Source organism: Coenobita brevimanus, chromosome 20 (assembly GCF_032717465.1).
Source record: "Coenobita brevimanus isolate Jiangsu-jjx chromosome 20, ASM3271746v2, whole genome shotgun sequence".
Classification (NCBI taxonomy): domain Eukaryota; kingdom Metazoa; phylum Arthropoda; class Malacostraca; order Decapoda; family Coenobitidae; genus Coenobita; species Coenobita brevimanus.
In genome coordinates, this window is record NC_136973.1 from 10,144,457 (window position 1) to 10,171,151 (window position 26,695).

Here is a 26,695-nt window from a genome sequence, read left to right on the forward strand (position 1 = left end):
GCTTGATATTTGTGCTCTGACAGAAACTAGATTAACTGGAGTCGATAAGTTGGATTTGGAGGATGGTATACGTTTATTGATATCTGGCCGACAGGATGGAATGCATTATCAGGGAGTGGGGGTTGGGTTTTTTTTCCAAGAATACTCCCCCAGTATCCCTGCTTGTCGTAAAAGGCGACTAAAAGGGTTGGCGGAGGGTTAGTGCCCCTCCCCGGAAAACAACTAACTAAAAAAACAAACAACAAGCTTCGGACAAGGACTGACCAAACGATGACGACCCAGGACCGGACAGAGGACTTGGTAATGGCTACGTGGAATGTAAGAGGAGCGAATGATGAGGTGAAAGAGAGAGAGATTGTCCAGGTGCTTGAGGGTGCAAAAGTGGATGTATGTGGAATAACTGAAACAAAATGGAGAGGAGAAAGTGTGAGAGAATGGGAGTATGGATGGGGTATATGTGCAGGAGTAGGTGAGAATGAGAGGGCAAAGGAAGGAGTATGTATAGTTGTGAGTAAAAGATGGAAGAGGAGCATAAGACAGTATGGATCAGTTGGGTCAAGGATTGTGTGGGTAAAATTGAAAGTTGGAATACAAATGTGGGCGATTGTGTGTGTGTTTGCGCCAATGCAAGATCGTGCTAGAAGAGTGAGAGAAGAGTTCTGGACAAATGTGGAAGTGTGCATGGAAAAGTTTGGAAGGAATGAGAGAGTGTTTTTGATTGGTGATATGAATGGTAAAGTTGGGAATGTGAAGGTGGATGGAATAGTTGGTGAGTGAGGTGTGCCTGCTGAGATAGATGAGAATGGGAGTGCGTTAGTGGACATTTGTGCTGGGAGGGGGTTGGTGATAGCCAATACCCTCTTCAGGCATAAAATGATCCACAGGTATACATGGCGAGTGATGAGAAGGGTGGGTGGTGAACTGAATGAAAGGAAGGCAATGATTGATTATGTGTGTGTGGATGAAAGGATGCGAAGATGTGTAATGGATGCAAGAGTTTATAGAGGCTGGGGGAGTGGACTTTCTGACCACTACTTGGTGGTGGCCAGAATTAAAATTCAAGTAAGATGGAGGAATAGAAGAAGGGAAAGACGAGAGGAAGGAGTAGTTGCAAGGAGAGTGGAAAGGTTACAAGAGGATGAGAAAAAGGCAGAGTATAAGAGAGAAGTAGAGGAACGATTGGACAATTATGAATTGGAGCAGATGGGAGACGTGGAAGGTGTGTGTAGGATATTTACAGAAAAAATATGTGCAGCATGTGATGTGGTGTGTGGAAGGAAGAGAAGACGGAGGGGGGTGCAAGGAACAGAGTGGTGGACTGAAGAGGTGAAACAGGCTGTGGCACAAAAGAAGAAAGCATACAATGAATGGATGAGAAATAGGGGCGTGGAAGAAGTTGAGAGGCGGAAGAGAGTTATATGTAGAAAGAAAGAAAGAAGTGAAAAGATTAGTAAGAGAGAGTAAGAAGAGAGTGGATGAGGAATTTGGAAGGAATTTGAGTGTAAAGTGGAGGGACTGTAAGAAAATGTTCTGGAAAGAGGTGAAAAAGAGTAAGACAGGGTGGAAGTGAAGTTAGCAGGGAGTGAAAGAAAAATGGTAGATTACTAGTGGAGAAGGGAGAAAAAGTGAGCAGATGGAGAGAACACTTTAAGGAATTGTTGAACATGAGGATGGAAGTAATGCGAGTATAAGTGGCTGGGGAATGGCTGGGAGAAGGAGGGAGGTGAGAAGACAGGAAGAAATCAGTAAGATGGAAGTTGTGGAAGCAATGAAGAAAGTTAAATCGGGGAAAGCCCCAGGAATTGATGAAGTGTGTGGTGAAATGCTGAAGCATGGGGGAGAGATAGTAGTAGAATGGATGTGGAAGATGTGCAGATTGGCCTGGGAGGAAGGTAGAGTCCCGGAGGATTGGAAGTCAGGTATAATTATTCCCTTGTACAAAGGAAAAGGGGAAAAAGAAGTGTGTGGTAATCATAGGGGCATTTGTCTTCTTAGTATAATAGGAAAAGTGTATGGCAGGATACTTATTGACAGAGTTAGAGAAAGAACAGAGAAATTAGTTGGAGAAGAACAGGGAGGCTTTAGGAAGGGAAGAGGTTGTGCAGATCAGATATTCATTCTTAGATCTTTAGTGGAAAAGTTTCTAGAGAAGGGAAAGAAGTTGTATGCGGCTTTCATGGATTTGGAGAAAGCATATGACAGGGTGGATAGACAAGGATTGTGGAAAGTGTTAAGAATATATGGAGTAGATGGGAAGTTGTTGAATGCTGTGAAGAGTATGTACGATGGTGCGAAGGCTGCAGTACGTGTGGATGGTGAACTAAGTAAATTTTTCTCTTTGAAAGTTGGGTTGAAACAGGGATGTGTCATGTCTCCATGGTTGTTCAATCTGTACGTGGATGGGGTAATAAAAGAGGTACAAGGTAGGGTAGTGGATGTTGGAGTGGCCCTGGTGAGAGAGGATAGTGTTTGGAAACTCCCTGTACTGTTGTTTGCAGATGATACTGTGTTGTTGAGTGAAGACGAAGGGGAGCTGCAAGGCTTGGTGGATGAGTTTGAGAGAGTGTGTAAGAAACGGAATCTAAAGGTGAATGTAGGGAAGAGTAAAGTGATGGTCTTTGAGAGAGGTGAAGTCAGTGAATGTATAGCGAGGTTGGATGGTGAGGAATTGGAAAATGTGAGTACGTTTAAGTACTTGGGTAGTGTGATGAGTAAGGATGGAGGTTTGGAGGGTGAAGTGCTTGAAAGAGTACAGCAGGGAAGAAAGGTTGCTGGTTCTTTGAAAGCAGTGATAAGAAACAGAGAAGTGAGCATGGAAGTGAAAAAGTTACTACATGACAGTATTGTGATACCAACTCTAACGTACGGAAGTGAAGCTTGGACGTTGTTGGAAGGACACAAGTCAAGAGTGAGAACAGTGGAAATGAGTTATTTAAGAGGAGCCTGTGGAGTCACATGGAGAGACAGGCTGACGAATGCGGATATAAAGGAGCGTTGTGGTGTTGATGTGGATGTGATAGGAAGTGTTATGAGGAACACACTGAGGTGGTTTGGCCATGTGGAGAGGATGGAGGGTGAAAGACTGACGAAGAGAGTGTATGTGAGTGAGGTGGAGGGGGGAAGAGGGAGGGGGAGGCCGAGGATGAGATGGAGGGATGGGGTGGAGAGGTATATGAGAGAGGGGGGTGTGAGTTGGGAGCAGGGCAGTGAAATGGCGGGGGACAGGGCGACTTGGAGGCGATTTGTTTGTGGCCACCCGAAACGGGATTGAGGCGTCAGGCAATAGATAGAGATAGATAGATAGGATTGTTGCTGGGTTGTAAGGCAAATAAGGCTTTATGTGAGTGGGATCCTATAGATGAGCGATTGTTATACGCACGGTTTAAATCAAATCATGGCAACATCAGTCTGTTTGTGTGTTATGCACCTATTAATGATGCACTCGATGAAAGGAAAGACACATTTTATGAAAAGTTGCAAGAAGGAGTAGGAAGGGTACCTAGACATGATGTTTTGATCTGCGTTGGAGACTTTAATGCAGTAATGGGCTGTTCAAATGAGGGATTTGAGGCATGTATGGGTAAGATGGGAGTTGGTAGTACTGTAGGATGAGTGAAAACGGAGTGAGGTTTGGAAGCTTCTGTCTAGCAAATGACTTAGTCATCGGGGGCACACTCTTTCAGTATTGCAATATACACAAGACAACTTGGGTGTCGCCGTGTGGAAAATATAAAAATCAGATTGATCACATCGCTATCAGTAGGAGGCATAGAAGTTCTCTGCTAGATGTTCATGTTAAACGGGGAGCGGATATTGGTAGTGACCATCAACTCAGCATTGCAAAAATAAGGTTTAAACTTAAAAATCAGAAGAAGGAAAAATCTGGTGTTGGTAGATACGATATTGTTAAGCTTAGAAGGGAAGGAGAAGAAAAGGAGGAATTCAGATTAGAATGCAGAAATAGGTTTTTGGTGTTGGAAACGTTGGAAGAGGGGGAGATAAGTGTAGATGAGATGTGGGAGGATGTGAACAAAGTTTTGCATGAGACTGCTGAATGTACGATTGGAAGGAGACATAGATTCAGGAGAAAGAAATGGATATCAGGGGAAACGTGGGATATGATAAAAAAGAGAGGTGAGGCTAAATTGAGGAGTGAGATGCAATGCGTTGATGAACGAGAGATTGAATTAGCAAGAGCTGCGTACTGGAGTTTGAATTCAGAAGTAAGAAGGTTAGCTAGGAGAGATAAAAGAAGATGTGTGGATGAAAAGGTTGCAGAGACTGAAATCTTAATAAACAAAAATGATGGACAGAGTCAAAGAATAGCATATGAATCGATTAGAGAACTGAGTGGTAATGCAGGTAAACGCAAGGAAATACCAGTTAGAGACAGGGAAGGAAATTTATTGACCAAAGATGGAGATATTAAAAATAGATGGAAAGAGCATTTTGAGACAGTTCTTAATAGACCAATACCACCAGAAGAGGATATACCGTCTGCTTAGGAAGATTTAAATATAGAAACAAGAGAGTTGAGGCTTGCAGTAAAACAGTTAAAGAATAATAAGGCACCAGGGGAGGATGGTTTATTTCCGGAAATGTTTAAAGTGGAGGGGGATAGATTAATAATGATCTTGACCAAGCTATTCAATAAGATATGGGTGACAGGGTTACTACCATCAGTTTGGAAGAATGGTGTAATTGTTAAAGTTCCGAAGAAGGGAGACCTGAGTGAATGTGGTAATTGGAGGGGAATCTCTTTGTCACCGATAGCTTTGAAAGTTTTCAGTAGAGTGTTGTTAAATAGGTTGGAGCCGGTGGTTGAGGGTATTCTGAGGGATGAACAGGCTGGTTTTAGAAAGGGACGTGGTTGCAATGATCAGATCTTTATAGTTAGGCATTTGATGCAGCAAGTTAATGAAATGAGAGTACCATTAAGTCTTTGTTTTGTTGATTTTGAAAAGGCTTTTGATAGTGTTTCGAGAGAGACTATGGGGAAGATCATGAGACATTATGGAATACCAGAGGAGTTTGTGAGGGTCATTATGAACATGCATGAGGACACATTTTGTAAAGTGATGGTTGATGGTTGTCTGAGTGATTCGTTTGAAGTCAAGTCCGGAGTAATTCAAGGTGGTGTCCTATCTCCTTTACTATTTATATTGGTCATTGATTACATTATGAAACGTGTTGGAACAGAAACCGGTGCAGGTATACTTTGGGAAGAGAACAGGAAACTTTTGGATTTAGATTATGCAGATGATATAGTTTTGATTTGTGATGGGCCAGAAGAGATGCAGAGAGTGTTGGACTGTTTGGTGAGTGAAGGTCTTAAGGTGGGTTTGGTTATTAATTGTGGAAAAACTGAAATAATCAATATGAATATGGAAAATGCGCAGGAATGTGTAATTGGAGGTATGGTTGTAAAGCAAGTTGATAGGTTTAAATATTTAGGTACTTATTTAGCCAAGGATGGTTCTTTGAACTTTGAATTCGAGGAAAGGTTAAAGAAGGCTAATCAGGCAATGGGAATGCTTAAAAATATTTGGAATAATAACAATTTTTCTGTGCATACAAAAATCAAACTTTATAAGGTAGTGGTTAGGAGTATCTTAATTTATGGACACGAGTCTTGGTACAGCACAGTGACTTTGGAAAATAAATTCTTGGTGTTTGAAAACAAAGCACTTAGAAGAATATTAGGAGTTAAGTGGTGGGAAAGGATACCAAATAGTAGAATTAGAGAAATAACGGGAGTGCAGCCGGTCGATGAATATGTTAGGTTCTCACGATGGAAGTGGCTAGGACATGTGTATAGGAGACAGGGAATAGTACGAGGTACACCAGGGTGGGTGGCACTTGGTAGGAGAGGTAGAGGAAGCCCAAAAGAGACGTGGGTGGGACAATGAGACGGGAAGCTGGAGATGAGTGTTGGGGAGATCTTGAGGAGTTAGCACAAGATAGGATGTGGTGGTGTGAGTTCATCGAGGCCCTATGCATCCCCGAGGGTGCTACAGGAAATGATTGATTGATTGATTTTGAAGCTTCTAGCATGTAGCTCCCAGGCAGGATAAGTTAGTACTGTGACTCTTTGTCCATTCAGTAGCACATCTTCATGACTAGCATCATATTCTAGTGATAATCTTTTGTTACAGTTCCGCATTCAAGATATAGAGATGGCAATTTTAGGTGAAGTCAGAGTATAAAGTGTATAGTCAAATCAACAATCCAGTCAGACTACAGTTGGTCATCAACTTCGTCATCACCTTGGTTACAAGAGGTTAATCTTTGTCAGATTAGAATAAATGCAGGTAGCGTATTAAGGGCACATCCACACGTGTGCTCGAAAAAGTGCCTGCAACATGTGCACAGCACAGTATTGAACAAGCTGCAAGCATGTTCGGAACCGCAGGTTCCTAATCACGCAGGCAACATCATAGTGAAGTCTCAGCTGCCTCGTATGAACACGCTGATTGCATCACCTCTCCTGCTGGTAAGTTCGAAGCACTAAAGAATATGTGCATACATCTGTCTAAATAATGCTACATACATGCATCTAAACATACTGCCAGCTGTGTTAACACGTGTTCGATGACGCGTGTGGACGCGCCCTTACACATCCACCACCCACTATCTTGCTAGAATTCTATAATCTGTTCATCTTACCTTGGCCCAGAGTTTTACCCCTTTACAACTAATTTCACGTAGCTCAGTTGCAGGAAAATACAATGCTACAGCTCTACATCCTTTCCGTAATAATTCTTGGTAATTAGCATTGTATTTTTCTGTTAATCTGTTGTTACAACTCAGTTTTCAATATGAAGAGGTGGTAATTTTAAGCAAGTTAAAGTGAAAAGAATACAGCAGCTTATAACGGCAGCATTGTTTTGAAACTTAATGACAGTACAGTAACGTAATGGTTCCATCCTTATTGCCTTGGATGGGTTGCTCAACTGCCGGGTTATATGAACATCCCTGACTACTTTCCTGTTGCCCAAGAGGAGGATGGTGATCTGCGGGAGAAGAACACCTTAAGCATGCAGTTCATTGGATTCACATACTCCTTAAGGCCTTGTAGTTTTCAGTATTAAACCAGGCATAGCATTCACCCTGTCGTCGCCAATCCCCTCCAGTACGAGAGGGATGTCTTCTCTTGTTAGCACCAGTATGACCAGGTGGCTTTGCTGCTTGGTGATCCCATCAGTTCCCTCACCATCCCCCCAGAAAGGAGGATGGTAGACTGCAAGAAAAGGGTAGCTTCAGCCTGCTGTCCACTGGGTTCACGTTCAGATGAATCTGGGGTTGCAGCCACCACCACTACTACTACCACTACTACTACTACTACTACTACTGCAACTACTACTACTACTACTACTACAAATAATGATAATACGAGAGATCTTTCTTTAGTTAAGAACATAAGAAGAGAGGATAATTGCTTTAAGCTTGATGGCCCATATTAGGTACGGTAGCTCCTATTATGAGTGTGACTGAGATGCTATAGTTGGCCTGTTTTCTCCTGACAGAGATCCGTAACCTACTTTTAGCTCAGTTGATGGCTAAGTGTAATCAGACTGGAAGGGTGGATTTGACTAGTAGCCAAGGAGACTCATTCTTACCTAAAAAGGAAGTCTCATCGAATTTCAACCAACCACAAATAAGTATTTAAGTTGACCGAGTGGTCCAATTCCGTCAGCTGGAGATAAACCAAACACAGAATAAGAAGGATAGCAGCGAAAAATGCTCTCCCCCGCCCACCAAACCCTCCAGCTGAAACTGGCAGGGAAAAAAATAAGAAGGAATAGCGCTTGGCACAGAAAAACAGATGTTGAAATTTTAAACTTATTTGGTCAGAGTAAGTGTAAACGTTGGGTCTGGTTAGTACTTGGATGGGTGACCGCCTGGGAACACCAGATGGTGTTGGCATCCCTACGTGTCAAGTGGGGTTGGTGGAGGATTAGTGCCCCTCCCTGTAAAACAATTAACTCTAAGCCATTGGCCACCCCGTCTGGGATACATGACGTCTGGCAATGAATGATGAATGAATGAAGTGTAAACGAAAATGAAAGTTGTCCAGCTTGAAAAGGTTATATGTCTGGCCACTATAATCTGTTTAGTTAGGTAAGACAAACATTAATAAGCCAGTCAGTCAAAAAGCACCTGAAAAAGAAATGTTCATCATCATCATCCTAATTTTTTTTTTTCATCTGATAATGGGGTGAGGTAGGATCCAGAGAGCAAGAAAACACCCAGTAGAGGGAGAACGATACTTAAATACATAAAATACCACACTTCCTCTTACGGAATCTCCATTATTTAGTTGGCCATGGTACAGGTGAAGCTTTGGACTTAGATTCTTTGTACTTGTGGTTAAGTTTTCCTGTCTAAAAGTGATGATTGTGTAACTAGTTATCCGGCTTACAGCCACACTTCACTCTCACGGTAGTGCCTCCCACGTCGATGGTAGCAAATCATCTACAGTACTACCTTTTGAAATGGCAAGAATAAGACTAAAAAGACATTCCCAGGTTCTGTGGGTTTAGTAGGGACATTGGCATTATTTGATATGATTTGAATGACCAAAACCCTCATGTACAGTTGCTTACAAAAGTTCTATTCCTCTTCCTTCCTCTCAGTAGCTTATAACATTATATCAGTTTTGGTAGTTCAAAGTAACAGTTGATTAATGTAACTCTTTTAGCTAACCAAATAGATTATGGTGCCTACCTGCAGTTTTACTCAAACCAATATGATGTTATGGGTTACTGGAAGTCAGGAGGAGGAAAAGAACTTTTGAGGGGGACAGCACATGATAGACATAATTTAAACATTCTTCTTTTTCCTGTTCTTGTTACAGCCTGTGAATCTTGATGGACGTGTGATTCCTGCCCCAAAGCTTAAGATGAACAAGGAGTTTGAGCCGAACAAAGGGGTTTGGGACACCCGTGGTCGCACCTTCTTCTTAACTGCTGACATGAAGAACTGGGTGGTGGCAAACTATGATGGCAGCTTTATTGATGAAAAAACGCTCAAGTTAGTGAGATGTGTGTTGGTTATGTGTGGGTGGTTTTGCCTGTTAGGTGGAGGCAGGATTCCAGAATCATGTATGGTGAAGGAATGAGTGTGTGGGCTATTTCATCAGGCATGCTGTTAATTAGCTGTCTCTCTGTCATGTTTTTCGTGCTTTCTGGATCCTATCTCACCATATCTTTGGGTGAGAAAAAGAGTTTGGGGAGTTGGTGATGATGATGAAAATGTAAAAAAGATATGAACCGAGAAGTCTGTTGATAACAAGGTGGATGATGTGGTGATATGAACAATTTGAGTATAAATAGGGTGGTTGCTTACTCTGATGGCAGTTATATTAGTGAAGAATTGAACAGAGTAGTAATGTGGGTTTTGGTTACGAAACTGTGTGTGTGTGTGTGTGTGTGTGTGTGTGTGAAACATATATGTGGATGATGGCTGATTCACTCTGACAGTTGGATAAGTCGGGTGGTACACACAGGATGAAGTCTGAATTCTTTATTTTTGTCTAATGTTTTGGGCTACACGGAACCCAGCCTCAGAGAGACTTAACAAGAAAGATCAGAACCTCACCTCTCCGCCATTTCCTCCAACCATCTCGCCCAGGCATGACTTTCATCTAACCTCTAGATTACATATGTAGGTTACTAGCTGTTATGTATTGTGTTGTGATATTTTAGAGTCCTGACATCCTGTCCTCTGATAATCTCTCACATTAGAAAGTTCCTGGAAGTGCTGATGAGGATAGGCATGGGGCCAGGAATGGGAATTAGTTTTTGCCATTCTCTGCTCTCCTTCCCTATCCTCTTCCTATTTCCCCGGTTCGTCTCCTCTCATAATTTTCCCTCATCACAGGAGGTTCTTGGACAAGTTGATGGCGATGGGGAAGGAACGAGGAATGGAAATCAGTGACCCAGCCTTGGTCCGAAACTTCCGCAACCCCGAGAAGGACTTGCCTGAAATTAAACAAGACTATTCCAACACCGAGCTCATCCTTGTGGTGGTGCCCAAAAATGGATACTATTACCGTGAGTGTTGCTATGTGTATATGTGTGTATGTATGTACTGTGTGTGTGTGTGTGTGTGTGTGTGTGTGTGTGTGTGTATTCTTACCTGCATGAGATCAAACAGTGCAGTCATGGAAGCTATTACTGTATGTGTTTTTACCCAGTCATATATTTACTGGCTTATCTGTTAGCATTAACCCTTTCACTTCTGTGACGCGTTTTTAGTTTATATTCATGCTATACTGTATTTGTTTTGTGTTTATCTGGGAGAATTGACAATAATCCTCTAATTCCCATCCGAGTGAAGAAAGTAGGAGACCAAGAAGTAATTGTAGTGATGCAGTGTGTGGAGTGTGGGCAACATTTTACTTAAGAGCAGTGCTGCCTAGTTCCATCAGGTGAAGGAAAAAAATAGTCTAATCTTATTCCAGATCGAGTAAAGAAAGTAGGAGACCGAGAAGTGAAGATATTGACGCAGTGTGTGAAGAGTAACAACGTACAGAAGTGCAGCCCTCCCACTGTGAGCAACATCCTACTGAAGATCAATGCTAAGCTGGGTGGCGCGAACAATGTACTGGGAGAGGCTTCACAACCCATTGTGAGTAGATTTCTCTCTCTCTCTCTCTCTCTCTCTCTCTCTCTCTCTCTCTCTCTCTCTCTCATCATTGCCATTTCTTCTCCATCATCATCATCATCACCACCACCACCACCACCACTACCACCATCTTTATCTGTTTCATGACCATCATCATCGTTACCGCTGCCGCCGCTGCTTTTTTCTTTTTTATCGTCATCATCATCATCATTGTCTTTTTCATGATCATCTTCAGTGTCATTATAAACATCTTCATCATCACTGTTATTGCCATTTTCAATCTACTCATCACCATCGTCACCAGCAAATCTGTTGTTATCTTCAGTGTCTTTGTCAGTTTCATCATCATCATTATCATCATCATCATCATCATCATCATCATCATCATCATTACCATTATCATCAACAAACAGTGGAGTGAGGTGGGAGCCGGAAACAAATATTAAAGTGTGAGAATTATCAAAAGATAAAACTAGGCAGGATGCTCCAGGAAATATTTAAGAAACTTCAGATTATTCTTGGGCTAATTTTTTATTAGGAATGCTATATCAACACAGTGTCCAGATCTCAGTCGTCATGGAGCTGCAGTTACTGATGAACATATGGGCGAGAATGATCTCTCTTCCATAAGGTCATTGGTATTTAACTCCAACAACAAACTTGCAGGAGGTTATGTAATCACCTGTGTGTGTGTGTTTGAGTGTCTGTTTGTTGACAAGATATCATAAAAAGTTGTCATCGGATTTCACATGAAATTGGGTGAATATGTAGTACTGGATCAAAGAAAAGTTTATTAGATTCTGAGGTGGATCCGGATGCAGATACATGTATCCGTATATACTCGTGTTTGTATGTATATATATATATATATATATATATATATATATATATATATATATAAAATGGTTTTACGCCAGGTACCCCCGAAGGGCTAAGGCGTTGCCTCTGGGTAAAGGAATTTTGGACTGGGGCGTGTAGCATTTTATGACCGGATGCCCTTCCTGATGTCTACCAATGACCCTTGGGTGGATTCGGTAGACATCAGGAAGGGCATCCGGTCATAAAATGCTACACGCCCCAGTCCAAAAGTTATATATATATATATATATATATATATATATATACTGTATCAGTCTATCTACCAATCCATATATCTGTCTGTATATATAAAAGAATGTTTGTCTGTCTGTCTTTCCTATAAGGAAATCGAGGGAGATACATAATAAGCTCCCTAAACAGCTGTAACACTTGTAACTTTGTACGAGGAATTTAAATGTATTAATTACAGTTGCTAAAGTGGCCCCTGGTGGCCTAGATTAGAACTAATTAGAAATACTCGAGTCAACATCGGGAAAGTATGGTAAACTTTTCTTTTTTTTTTTTTTTTTTTTTACTGTATCATTGTTAGCTACACCGGGTTGAATGGGTGAACGGATTCGTAGGGTGGGCAGAGTTGAGTGGATGGGTGAATGTGGAGGGGCAGGGTGGGTGGAGTGGTTGGGAGGACGAGTGTGGTGGGATGGGTGGGCAAAGTTGGGTGGGTGTGGTGGGTAGGGTAGGTGGAAAAGTGGGTGGATGGATGGGTAGAGTAGGTGGGAAAGTGGGTGGATGGATGGGTAGGGTAGGTGGGTGGGTGGGCTAGCAGGGTGGGTGGGAAGGGTTGGTGGGTGGGTGGGTAGTGGGAAAACAGGTCCATGGTACAAATAGATCTATGGGGATTATATGACTGATCCCAGGGATGAACATTGGTTCGGTGGGTAAGATGAAACCCCGGGGTCTTCTCTCACCGTGGGTGGCCATCCAGTGTCCCAGGCAGTGTCGTTATGCAGGATAATATGGTTTTGTCCGAATAACACTGGGTACCCCTGCTAGTAAATAATTAGTTTCATTGACTTCAGTGGAGGTATGTGATCTCCGATTCAGTAATAGGGCAGACTAAGACCATACAGTTCCTTGACTGACTGTGCGAGACTAAAAATTCATCTGGTAAGAAGGAGGAATTACAGGAGTATATCTTAAATTTTATTGGCTTTGGTGGAGGTATTCTCTCTTAATGCTTTCTCGTTGTGGCTTGAGAATCGGACCCATTAGCATTTTTTTACTCAAAATTAGGTGCTGGAGAGGGATGCCTTCACGTGGTGGCACCGGTATGGCGGGACAATAGAGAGAGCCAGTTATTCCAACGCCCCTGAATCCCGTTGCTCTCCCCCGAAAAGAGGATAATGGACTGTGGAAGAAGGGCAGCTTTAGTCTACAGTCTATTGGGTTCATGCTCATATAAGACTTGGACTGCATCTGCAGTTAGGTCGCCTATAAACGCTTTTCCTTAATAATGATCATAAATATTGTGATGGGCACTTGGTTAAGTACTTACAACTACTACAGTGTGGTTACTAGTACATCCGTAGCAACAAGGACTGCAGCTCGGATATGGCTTTATGTCATTCCATGCACATGTGTCACAGTACAGGCCACTGCTCAGAGGCATACTGTTGCTGGGTGATGGTGTGCTGTGAGTGATGATGTGGTGTGGGTGATGATGTGGTGTGGGTGATGATGTGGTGTGGGTGATGATTTGATGTGGATGATGGCTTGGGGTTATGATGGGGTGATTGTGTGGAGAGATGGTGTGGTTTGGGTGATGTTGGGAAATGGTGTGGTCTAGGTGATGGTGTGGTTAATGTTTCGTGTACTTAAGGCCAGCTCTAGGTGGTCAGAGCAGACTCTGGGATGGATGGTTATGGCGGTTAGGACTCTTCCTCTAGGGAGGTTCCTAACCGAACGCCTTTTGTCTCATAGGCTCTGTGTCTCCAATAAGACAGATTCTCACAACGCTTTTCAAGTTATGGACTAATTAGCCATATTATAGGCCGTCTGACTGTACTATTTTTTACTCAAAGTTAATTCAAGAATTCCTTCCTGAACGTTCTCACATGTTTCCTGGGACATCCTGTTCACTACCTTGATTCACGCAGGTTTTCAACACCCCCACAATGATCATGGGAGCAGATATCAACCACCCTACAACCCATGACAAAACCACTCGTTTGTTAGCTGCGGTACTTACATACGATGAAGTACTGTGGAAAGTTTATCGTTTAAAGATTTCCTGCGCCTATAGTGCAGGCCGGGCCATACATAGCCCAGTCAGTGGGGTATGGGCTGACTTAAAAAATAGTAAGGGGGAAGACAGGGCCTGGGGACTGCCCAGCACACACGCCCTGTCTTCTGGCTGGCTTTTTGGTGTGTGTGACTGTGGAAAGTTTTTTTTTTTTTTTTGCCCGTCGACCATTGAGACCGGAGCCCCTGCTCATTAAGGCAAATATATATATATATATATATATATATATATATATATATATATATATATACACACACACACATCCATGCATATAAACATACACACTTTCATGCACACGTACATATATATATGATAATTTTTATTTTATTATTTTTTTGTAGTTTTATTTTTATTATTTTTATTTAGTTTTTTATATTTTTAACCTTATATTACTTATAATGAAAAATACCTAATTTAAAGACCCTAAAACTAACCACCTAACAGACAAATCGCTAACCTATACTAAATCCTAAGAGACAAATAACTAGACCTACACTAATGGTAAAAAAGCCTCGACCAAGAGAACACCATCGACTGCAGATATGTAATGCCTTTCTACATTACATACCTGCACTCATCACCTGGTGACTGTCAGTCGAGGCTCAACCTAATATAGGGGACATCAATATATGAAAGGGAACCAGACAAGTCAGGAACATTTCCATATATGTCAGCTGTCGTCCCTAATTAGAATAACTAAAGCAAGATGGTATAATGTATTTACATAATTTGTACAAAAAGTGAAGAACCTCGCCCAGCAGACCACCATCGACTGCAAGTGCCAAATACCTTTCTATATTGCACACTTGCACTCATCAGCTGGTGACTGTCAGGCAAGGAACTTGGCTTAATTTAGGGGACATCTATATTAGAAATAGATCAGTGGGAGGAGGAACTATTTAAAATATGTCAACTGTCAACCCTAATTAATATTACAATATATACATATTTACCGTTGATAAAAACCATAACCACACAGTAAAAAAGTCACATCACTCTGATCAGTACGGTCTCTCTCAAGAAAGCCATCAATTTATCAGTCATAACAATGTCCCCATCACCCAGGATGGTGGAAAGGGTGAAGGGGACGTCTAATGCGCCGCAGTAATTTATAAGTGAAGCACGTTCACGAATAAATCGCCGACAGCGCAGGATGATATGACTGATAGATAACACCGCATTATAGATGTCACAGTGCGGTGGGAAGCGTCTTTCCATATATGGTTTCATGTGAGTTAAAACGGTGGCATTGAGCCGTAACTGTGCCAACACTTTTTATTCTAGGCGACTGGGACGGTTGGCAGTGTACGGCTTACAAGTTGGAATATTTAGTCTGGTCCACTGACCTTGCCACAGAAGATTTATTGATTTCTTTCCGAGAGAGACACTCGACCGTAGATCACGAGGAACGTCCCAAGTCTCCTAGAGCTCTACAACCGACTTTGTAAGTAAGTCAACCTGCTCATTGCCGTAGATACGACAATGACCAGGCACAGATGTATGAGTCGGAAACCGATACCTGAGGGCACATTCAGTCGACCACACACTTGCACCCACACATTCACTCGACTTGGAGCCGTCGGTGTACAAGTGGTGGGACCCCAAGTGACGAATGATGATGTTACGAAACAAGTGGTGGACCTCTGCCTCCGGCGCCTTGGCCTTTGGTGCTGGGAGCCATGTAACATCAACAGTAAAGCCAGGTGGCTCCCAAGGCGCTATATTTTTTAACACCAACTTGTCACAGTCACTGGGGTCCACATCAAACTCCTGAGTCAGTAAGTGGAGGCAAACGGCAAGTGGTTGACGCACCCCCCGCAGAAGGTGGTGATATTGACGCAGGGGGGTACAGGCCACATTGCCGATATTACTTTTCCTAAGTGTCCTTACGCCGTAGGACAAGGCCAGGTGGTCACGGCGAATACGGAGGGGAGGCACATTCACCTCCACTTCCATACGAGCCACACGGGTACACCGGACGGCTCCAAGACACATTCGCAAACATTTATTCTGTAGCACATCCAATCCTTTCAGCGTGGCATCGGATGCCGAGCCATACACCTGTGCGCCATAGTCTAGCTTCGATCGAATAAGGGACTTATACACCATTAATAAAGATTTTCTGTCGGCACCCCAGGTAGTACCCACTAGGTACTTGAGGACATTTAACGGTTTATCACAACGAGCAAGCAAAGTATTAACGTGAAGTTTAAAATTCATTCTACGATCAAAATATATTCCAAAAAATTTTAAAGAATTTTGAAAAGGTACCGCCTGATTATCCAAAGTTAAGCACAAATTAGGTACGTTACGATTAGTGAAGACTACAGCGGCACACTTACGGACGGAAAACTTAAATCCCCACTGCAAGGCCCATTGGTGGACGGAGTCAAGGGCTGCTTGAATCTGCCCAGCCGAAAATTGTGCATTACAGGAAGAGTGCCATATTGCACAATCGTCAGCGTAGAGCGAGTATTTAAGATTCCTCGGGATGGGAGCTGATGACAGAATATCATTGATCATAATACTAAATAAAGTAGGACTAAGCACACTTCCCTGTGGCACCCGGTTTTCCTGGATAAATATATCCGATGTTACGTTACGGGGCAATTTGACAGAGAAAGTCCTGTCCCTTAAGTAATCTGAAATAAAAATAGGCAAATTTCCTCGTAAACCATAAGCATAGAGCTTTATTAGTATACCGTGTCGCCATGTCATGTCATAGGCTTTATGGATGTCCAAGAACACCCCTATCATGAATTCTTTATTGGCAAATGCCTCTGCAATACAATGCTCCAAATTCATTAAATGATCTTGTGAACTTCTGTATTTACGGAAGCCACATTGTTGATCATTTAACAAATTCTTCGACTCTAAAAGAAAAAGAAGCCTATTGTTTACCATACGTTCCATGACCTTACATAGACAAGAAGTCAACACAATAGGACGAAATGAAGTGGGATTCATAAGACGACCACCCTCTTTGGGTATCGGTATGACGTGCGCAAAGTGCCATGAGTTTGGGAACGTTCGAGACGCCCAAATCTCATTGTACAATGCTAACATCTTAATCAGGTTGTCCTGATTAAGATGCTGGATCATACCGTACGTGATGGTGTCTGGTCCAGGGCTGGTGTCTTTACAGGATTTAAGGGCAAGGAGCAATTCATCTAGCGTAAACTCTTGGTTGTACGGGGAGTCTACGTCTTGTGTGGCAAAGTCTAATATCTGTAGCTCAGCCATGCGTTTATGATGTTGAAAACGCGGATCATAATTGGCTGAGCTACTTTCATGAGAAAAACTTCTGGCGAGGATGTTAGCAACGTCCACGGGCTCGTCATAGATGTTACTATTTACCTGAAGGGTGGTGATCGGGAAATATGGGCCTTTATTATTTAATATTCTTATAGTGGACCAGACTTTACGTAATGGTGTTGTACGAGTCACCGTGGACACAAAGGACCGCCAGGAGTCATGTTTGGCCCTTCTTATTATTCTCCTTGCCTCAGCCCGTGCCTGTTTGTATGCAATAAAATTTTTCTCAGTGGGCTGTCTATCAAAAATCCTGTATCTCCTATTGCGTTTTCTTAATGCTTGTCGGCAATCCGGCGTCCACCAATGTGCTCTATGCTTCGCATGAACAGTATAAGTCTTAGGAATAGCAGCCTCAGCTGCGTGTAATATGGATTGGGTTATATTTTCGACCTTAACATCCATGGTCTCCCCAGATATATCTAAATTGGCGATCCTTGAGAAGGATCCCCAATCTGCTTTCTTATAGTTAAATTTTGGAGGTGGAGGGTCCGAAATGATGTCGCGTGTATAAGAAAGACAGATGGGTAAATGATCACTTCCCAAGGAGTCGTCATAAGGATTCCATACAAAATCTTGATGTATACCAAGGGAGGCCAAAGATAAGTCAATGGCCGAAAAGTTACCAGTACGATCATCTACACGAGTCGCTCTACCATCGTTCAGAAGACAGAGGTTGGACTGTAGTATTAGGTCGGCTACTTGCTCCCCACGACCATCAGTCCTCGAGCTATGGAAAGGCTGTTGCTAAGTTCATATATAGCCTACCAAGTCGACCCATACGCATCTGTGGGGAGCCTGTCTGTAACGTCATTGACCCTAAAACAAAGAAAACGTGCCAGTACAGGGCTAACAAAAACATAAATACAGGCATGTATTACAGTGCAACATGCTGGCGTAGGTGTACACCATGGGATGATGTAGTGCAACTTGCGGACGTAGGTGTACACCATGGGATGATGTAGTGCAACATGCTGGCGTAGGTGTACACTGTGGAATGATGTAGTGCATCATGCGGACGTAGGTGAACACCGTGGGATGATGCAGTGCAACATGCGGATGTAGGTGTACACCGTGGGTGGATAATTTACTTCAAACGTCACTCATCGTTTATAAAACACTAATTAACTTTAATTTTCGTTCATAACAATAAACATTTAAAGCTACTTTTTACCTCTTTAGCTTCGGAAATTATTCCATATTTAACCTGACTGCTTATGATGCAATATATATATATATATATATATATATATATATATATATATATATATATATATATATATATATTATCATCAGCCGTTACAAGTCCACTGTTGAACAAAGGCCTCCCCCAACCTTATCCACGAATTCCTTGACTAAGTCAATCTTTGCTATGTTTTCCTTGCAAATTTCTCTATCTTATCTCTCCACCTCCTGTCTGGCCCTTTTCTGCTACGCTTACAATCTCTTGGTGTTCAGTCAGTCAGCCTCTTGTTCCATTGGTTATCCCTTATTTTTGCTACATGGCCTGCTCATCTTCATTTCTGTTCTTTTATAACTTATACAGTTTCTTTGATTTTATTCTGCTGTCTCACCCAAGCTGATCTTTTCCTATCTCTTAAAGCTGTTCCCAGCAATGACCTTTCCACTGCTTTCTGAGAACGAATTAATTTATTTTCCTCGTGTCAAGTGGGGTTGGTGGAGGATTAGTGCCCCTCCCTGTAAAACAATTAACTCTAAGCCCTTGACCACCCCGTTTGGGATACATGGCGTCTGGCAATGGATGGATGGATGGAATTTTGTCAGTTTCCAGGTCTCACAACCATACGTCATAGCTGGAATTATCTATCTGTTTATTGCTAGACGCTTTAATCCCGTAAGAGGTGGCCACCAATAAATCGCCTCCATGTTACCCTGACCTCGCCATTTCACTGCCTTGCTCCCAGCTCACACCCTTCTCTTTCATATACCTCTTCACTCCATCCCTTCATCTCATCCTTGGCCTCCCCCTCCCCCCCTCCACCTTACATACACTCTCCTCGTCAGTCTCTCACTCTCCATCCTCTCCACATGGCCAAACCACCTCAGTGTGTTTCTCCTAACGCTTCCTGTCACATCCACATCCACACCTCAACGCTCCTTCATTTCCTTATTTGTCAGTCTGTCTCTCCATGTGACATTATACATTCGTTATATAATTTTCGTTTCATACAAACTGGCAAGCTACTTTTCATAATGCCTCTATGTTTACCGAAAGCTTTCCATCCAATTGTAATGCGTCTTTTTATTTCGCTATCATGATCTTCCGTTAATTTTAATATTTGCCCCAAGTAATTGTACTCCTCGACTTCATAAAGAATTTCCTCCCTTATTCTGATGACGCTTTTTGGTGTTTGTGGATTAAACATTGGTTTTACTCCGGTTCATTTGTAGCCCTACTTTGAGACGTTCAGGTCATTTAACGTTTCTTGCAATGTCTCCGCTGTTTCTGGGATTAGGACAATGCCATATGCAAATCTTAAATGGGTTAGCTTTTCTCCATCTTTGTTTACGCCGTTGTATTCCCAGTCTAACTTTCTGAAAATACTTTCTAGGCATGCTGTAAATAATATTGGTGAAATTGTATCTCCCTTACTCACGCCCTTCTCAGTCTTAATCTTTTCCAAGTCCTTATGTGATTTAACTGTAGCAGTTCCCTCTTTATATAAATGTTTCGAGCAGTTTTACAATGTTCTCATTCACTCCTTGTTCTTTCAATGAATTTATAATTGCTATGTGCTGCACTGAGGCGAAAGCCTTTTCGTAATTAACTAAAAGTAAGCTCAGTGGTTTATTATATTCTATAGTTTTCTCAATTAGGTGATTCATTATGTGTAGATGATCAGTAGTCGAATTTCCGCTTCGGAATCCTGCCTGTTCACGAGGTTGGTTTTCCTCCAAATTTGTTGTCATTCTGTTCGTAAGGACTTTAGTGAAGAGTTTGTAAATGACTGATAATAAGCTAATGGGTCGATAGTTACTAATACCTTTAGAGTCACCCTTTTTGTAAAATAACTATTGCATTACACCATGTTTTGGAAATATTCTTCCTTTCCATACATTGAGTAAATAATTGAGCAAGCCTGTTTTATAATTTACTCTTGCATCCTACAGTAAATCTGCTACTATTCCATCTTCTCCCGGAGCCTTCCCTCTTTTAATATTTTTAAGAGAAATATTTACTTCGTCTGGTGTTACCTCAGGTATTTCACTTGTGTCAGCTGAAAAGTTATCTTTTGGCCCTACTGGCTTTGATGCATACAGTTCTTTGTAAAATTCTTCAACTCTCTTCACCATCTTATCTCTGCATCTAATGACTTCACCGTTTTTGTCTTTCAGTGATGTAATTTGTTGCTTTCCTAGTGCCATTTTACTTCGGACCAATTTCAGACTTTTTCCTTTTTTGATGGGTTCTTTGATCTGATCCATGTTTCTCTTTCTTTTTTCTCCTCTTTGCCTCTTGTTGATAAGCGTATTTAATGCCGCTCGCTCTATTTCTTCTTGCTTTGTTTTTACTTTCGTTTCCTTTCTTTTTTCCATAAGCTCGAGTGTCTTTTCTGAATACTTTTTGGCTTTGGTTGTATTGGGTTTTCCTACTACTGTACCTCCGCTGATTCTCTTAGCACTTTTGTTAGTCTGTCATTCAACTCATCAGTGTCACATTCAACATTACTTAGAGCCTGATATCTGTTCCTAACTGTATTTCCAACTGAAAGGCTGCTTTGTTTTCGTTTACTTTTTTGGGGCTTATCTTTATACAGTATTTTTAATCATCTTCTTTCTTTCACTTCTGAAATTGAATCTGGTTGTGCAACCCACCATTCTATGGTCACTTACTATATTTACTTTGTTGATAACTGTGACATTTGTGATCGTGTTATTCTTATCTGCTAAAATGAAGTCGATTTCATTCTTTGTTTCTCCATTTGGGCTTCGCCAGGTCCACTTTCTCCCTGTTCTTTTGTGGAAGAATTTGTTCATTATTCTCATGTTATACATTTCAGCAAAATTTACCACCATTTCTCACCTTTGATTCCTTTCTCCCTCTCCAAATTTTCTCATACATGCTTCTCCATTTTTTTATTTCCCAACTTTTGCATTGAAGTCTACCATTAGTATAGAATATGTGGTATTGTTGTCTTCCATAATCTGGGAGATGTCGTCATAGAATGTTTCTATTTCTTCATCTGAGCTTTGAGAAGTTGGTTCATATACCTGTATTATTTTCAGGGTATATTTTTGGCATAGTCTAATTACAGCCAGTGCTGCTCTGTCAGATACACTGCTGAATTTAACAATGTTGTTTGCAAGATTTCTGTTAATTAGAAATCCTACAACAGGAACTCTTTCATTTTGCCTTCCTCTGTAGTAAAATAGGTGGTTCCTGTCTTCCAGCTGAATTACTTTTTCTTCTTTTCTGTGGGTCTCACTCAAACCTACAATATCCCAATTAATGTTCTCCGGTCCAGTCATTCACTTATCAAGTTTGTAATCTTCTGCGAGGCTTCTTACACTGTATGTATAGATCTTCATGGATTTCAGATTGTTTAATATCCCAGTCTTTAATTTGCCAACACAGTGCCTACTCACTTTCGGTGGCACACTGCCCGTAAGCACAGGAGGCAGTGCGGTTGGACCTATATAGTAGATGACGATCCAACAGGGACGCCCGTCAGCTCATTTGCAATAGAACTTATGTTTGGTTGTGAGGATTGTGGCAAATAATCTCACCTCCGTGCCACATAGTTTCTGGTGAGATGTAATTTTCATTTTCATTATATTCGGTGGAGCCTTAAATATCTACGGGGGTCCCAAGGTCCTCACCATCTAAGACGGTACAAGGCCTTCCCCTATCCGCCACCCGGGGACGCGCCAGGTAGCAGCGGGATCCTACCCCAATATATATATATACATATATATATATATATATATATATATATATATATATATATATATATATGTGTGTGTGTGTGTGTGTGTGTTAAAAAAAGAATCGAAGATTTGCCACGCTCCTCAGCGTTGCAATGAGTTGCCTTAATTTACACGTTTCTTGGTTCCAGCTATCAGAGCTCAGTGAACAGGATATCTATCTATCTATCTATTGCCAGACGCCGTAATCCCATAAGGGGTGGCCAGTTGACTCTGAGTTATTTGTTTTAAGGGGAGGGGCACTAACCCTCCACCAACCCACATGTTGACACGTAGGGAGCACGTATGGTTTGGTTATATGGTTACCACCCAGCGTTGTAAATGGTTTCTTGGCTTACAGGAAACCATTTGGCTTGTCACTCAATGTAAAGCCACCTGTAAAGGAAAGAAAAGCAATAAGAAGTGAGAGGAAAGATAAGAGAAATAGGAAGAGAGGAGGGCAGGCACAGAAAATGAATGATAAAGGCTAAGGAAGAAGTAGGCAGCACTACATCAAGTGAGTGGATGATGGTCGCCACCATCTACACAAATACATAATATTATTCAGTGAGTGGCAGTGGGAGGCTGATGGGAGGGACGTGCTCACTCAGCAAAGGTCTCGGATCAACTGAGGTTCAGGGTCACGTGACGTCACAAGTCGGCCTGCTCTCCCAGGTCCGTTTTTATAGTCTAGTCTGGTTTTCAGGTATTTGGACAACTCCAGGCATTTTGGAGTCAAAGTTGGAAATTAAGTTTTTCTAGGGTGTTTTTTTGTGCAGAATCCATTTTTGCTGTTTGCCAAGCTGTATCTCTCAAGCTGACACCGTCAGATGGGTAAATCCGAGATGGCTGCCTTAAACTCAAAAGCATCATTTTTACAAGTGGTGTCTCGTCCGTATATCATTATGACGACCGTAAAACCTTATTAAAACCCACTATAAAGTCATTGTACATTACTTATTTTATTGATATTACTTTTCTGTTAATTAAGTAATAAACATAAACATAAATCCAGGATGGCTGACAACACATTTATATTACAACAAGTTTCAGATTGCAAATTGAAGAACAGGCATAGTGGCAGTGTGTTTTACACAGTGTCATTGTTGGGCTTCGACATTGCTACAATCGTCATCGGATGTTCTACATTTGCATGCTGCTGTACAACGCAAGTGGGACTTTTTACATTTGCAACGTGCACTCATACATCGGTTGGCGCAGTTGCAGGTGATCAGTTCCACACATGAGTCTGGGACTGGGGGTAGGGACATCAGCGTTGGCACCAGTGATGCAATAACAGTTCTTCAATGTCTTCGCTGTTTGCTTTTGCCTCTATTTCAGCCCTCAGCCCTTGTGCTTCGTATTGGATGAAGGTCAGGAGTTTTGGCATCAGGATTCTCCACATGGCCTGGATGGTTAGCTTATGTGCTCGCATTGCTTTGGAGTATGACTTGCCTTTGCCCGTGAGGACTTGTTCTGCTGTACCAGGACCAAGGATTTTGCTTTCAACCCAAGCCTCCAGTAGACCAGATGATTGAACATGTTTCCCAATACCTTCAGAAAGTTCAGCGATATGTGCAACCCGCCCATTCTGACGATCAGGAAATCCTGGTATTCGTCCTTTGCCCACTTGAGCTCCATCAGCTTACAATAAAGGGCTTCATCAACTGTAAGTACGACATGGTGTTGTCCAAGTTGTGTTGCAATGTGTTTGCATCTCTGAACCACCGTATGGAGAGTGTCAAGTTCATGGGCTGGGGCCTGGACAATTGGTATGTAACCAACACTCGTCATTTCAGGATTGGCGCTACAGTTGCTTTGGTTAAAATGTGTCCAGCCTGTCTTGATGTCCACATCTTGTCGTTTCAGGAAAAAGGCCATGTCCTTGGCAATGGCTTGAGCTGCTGATGGATTGTCATCATTTGATTTATTGTACCATTCTTTGTTGATGCCCTCAGTTGCTCTAAGTTCTAGTCTTCCTGTTACCACTGCAGCAGGTGGAAGTTGATCCATGACTTTGGGAACTTTCAGACTCGTGTTTGGGGAAGGTCGAAGGTCCTTCAGTCCTGTGTCAGCTTCGGGACCTCTTTACCATCCAGCGATCTGTGTGGCATGGAAGCTGTTTTTACCATCAAAACTGTTGTCGTTGATGTCAGTGTTGTCACACGTGAAGTGCACGAATCTGTTTGGTACAAAGTTTGGTGGAATCACTGCTCCTGTCTCTGCATCCATTGTTTTCAGTGTACTCTCAGCCAGGGATGTGTCAACCTGCAGTAGTTTCGGGTAACTTATGATGTGTCCAGCTTTGTGAAATAGTTCAACAAGTTCTTTAGACCGTGTAGCCTGGTGCAAAATGCTGGCAAGCCCAAGATGTTTAGGAGTCCAGTGCTTACCTCCAGTGACGTTGTAAACCAAGTCTTGTGCAATACTAAGAACTTTTGCTTGACTGTCATCCTGTTTTGTATCGTCTGCTACGTCGTCTGGGTCTGCTTCCAAAAGACTCTGTCCACCAAACATCAACCGAAGGAACATAAAAAGGCTATTTGAGACGCAGGATATCATTTTGACAACAAATCCCTTGTACATGGGATGTGCCAGTATATCACCTCTCAGTCTCAAAGCCACATGAATCATCTCAATAAATCCTTCTTGAGCCTGATATTTTGGTATCAGTGTTGGTTCCTCCTTTTCAGAGAGTAATGTTGAGAAAGGGACAAGAATAAAACAAAAACATATCATATACATCGTTCCCGGAAGCAAAGATATCAACAATCAAATAAAACTGCGGTTTCACTGTTTATGATGCTTTATTTACACACAAAGACACACATTTTACATATTTTATCAATATGTACATTAGGAGCTTGTGCAATGCATTATATCCATTAATATATTTTATATTTGAAGCAATTCTTCAAAATATGCATTTTCTAGAAAAATGGCGGTCATCTTGGATTTTGTCCGCTAGGAGCAAAACCGCACGAGATACAGCTTGGCAAACAGCAAAAATGGATTCAGCGCAAAAAAACACCCTAGGAAAGCCTATTTGCCAACTTTGGCTCCAAAATGCCTGAGGATTTTTATACAGCCACATTTTCCAGATATTCCACTAGTCTATGGAGTCAGAGTGGGTCGACTTGGTGTATGAGTTGGGGCTGTAGAGATTTGGCATCGTCTGTTCTTCCACTAAGTAACGTGCAAAGTCTCAAATGGTTGAAAATTTTGTTCAAGTTGAGAAGAAATAACTATTTGTGTAATTCGAGCAACGTGGAATAAGCTGCAGAAGGACTAAATTCTGGACCAAGTTAAAATGAAAAGAATATAGCATCACTTTCTGTGTTAGTATATTGTTAAAATTTAGCGTTCGAGGTGGGGAGATTGCAATTTTAGACGAAGTTAGAGAACAAATTATTGTTATGATAGTCATCACCATCCAGACCTCTTCTTTCATGTAAGGATGGGGTGAGGTATATAGGGCACAGAGAGCTTGGGAAAAACTAGTAGAAGAAGAACTGGCATGTGTCTGTCCAGTTAAAAAGAAAACACTTTCATTCACTATTCAGACCCCTTGAATCCTGGCTGTATTTAACTCGTTCCCAACAGGTTTTTGACAAGCCAGTTATGATCATGGGAGCAGATGTTAACCATCCTTCTGCTTACGACAAGACCACACCATCGTTCGCAGCCGTAATTGCCTCATTGGATCCGTTTGCCTGCAAATATGCTTCACAAGTGCGCTGCCAGCAACAGCGCACGGAGATGATCCAAGACCTCAAAAACATGACCAAGTGAGTGTATAGGTAAAAGTCTAAGGGTTGGCTGGGCATCATTATAAGTAAATTAGTATATGGGTTTAAGTTTGAGGGATAATTACATGTCAACTTGGCACCAGCAACACTGCATTGAGATTATATGGATTTAAATTTGAGGGAGGGTTGTGTTGGGAGTAAGGTGCCAGCAACACGAAACTATGACACAGGGTGTCAAGCAAACGACTGAGTATATGGGTTTAAGCTTAAGTGATGGTTTTGAATCGTTATGCAAGCAAGTATGCATCAGAAGTGCAGCATCAGCAACACCGCGCTGAAATGATACACCTCAAGGAAATTCTCAAGTGAGTATGTCTTTAGGGATTAGGTTTGAGGGTGGTTGTGTTGGAAGTATGTCAACAACACTGCACTGTTCTGATGCAGGACCTCTAGGAAGAACAACAACAATAATAATCGTAATAATAATAATACCGGTAATCATTATCATTATCATCCAATCCTACATTGCCCCATGAGGAGCTTAGGAGCCTGGGGCTAGGCAGTTGGTCCTGACATTTAAGATGAGAGTGACCAGCCTCACTCATCCCTGAGTGGCATTACGTGAGCAATAAACCCCAACCAACCCTTGGATATAAACCTTCATCGGCTCAGTCCGATTGGAGCACTGTAATTACTCACTAAACCACCTGGCGCCAAAATTTGGTTATATGGTTACCACCCAACCTAGCATATGGTTTCCTGGTGTACAGGAAACCATATGGCTTGTCACTCAGTGTAGAGTCACCCACAGGCAGAAGGAAGAGGAAAGAATGAAGGAAAGAAAGACAGAAGAGGATGGAAGGGAAGAAGGATGGAGGAGAGGAAAGGGCAGACACCCGAGACCAGTACTACATCGAGTGAGTGGATGGTGAGCACCCCTAACTATCACAGAATGCTG

The 26,695-nt window shown here is 42.0% G+C and overlaps 1 protein-coding gene across 1 annotated transcript in view; it reads left to right on the plus strand.

Moving 5' to 3' along the window:
- Positions 1 to 26,695, plus strand: part of LOC145391857 (protein argonaute-2-like) — a 157,794-nt gene that overhangs the window by 122,653 nt on the left and 8,446 nt on the right. Inside the window, exons 10-13 of the mRNA XM_080266344.1 lie at positions 8,858 to 9,033; positions 9,883 to 10,055; positions 10,466 to 10,632; positions 25,592 to 25,776. Of these exons, the coding sequence (XP_080122470.1) occupies positions 8,858 to 9,033; positions 9,883 to 10,055; positions 10,466 to 10,632; positions 25,592 to 25,776 (701 nt within the window). The remainder of the gene's footprint in view (positions 1 to 8,857; positions 9,034 to 9,882; positions 10,056 to 10,465; positions 10,633 to 25,591; positions 25,777 to 26,695) is intronic.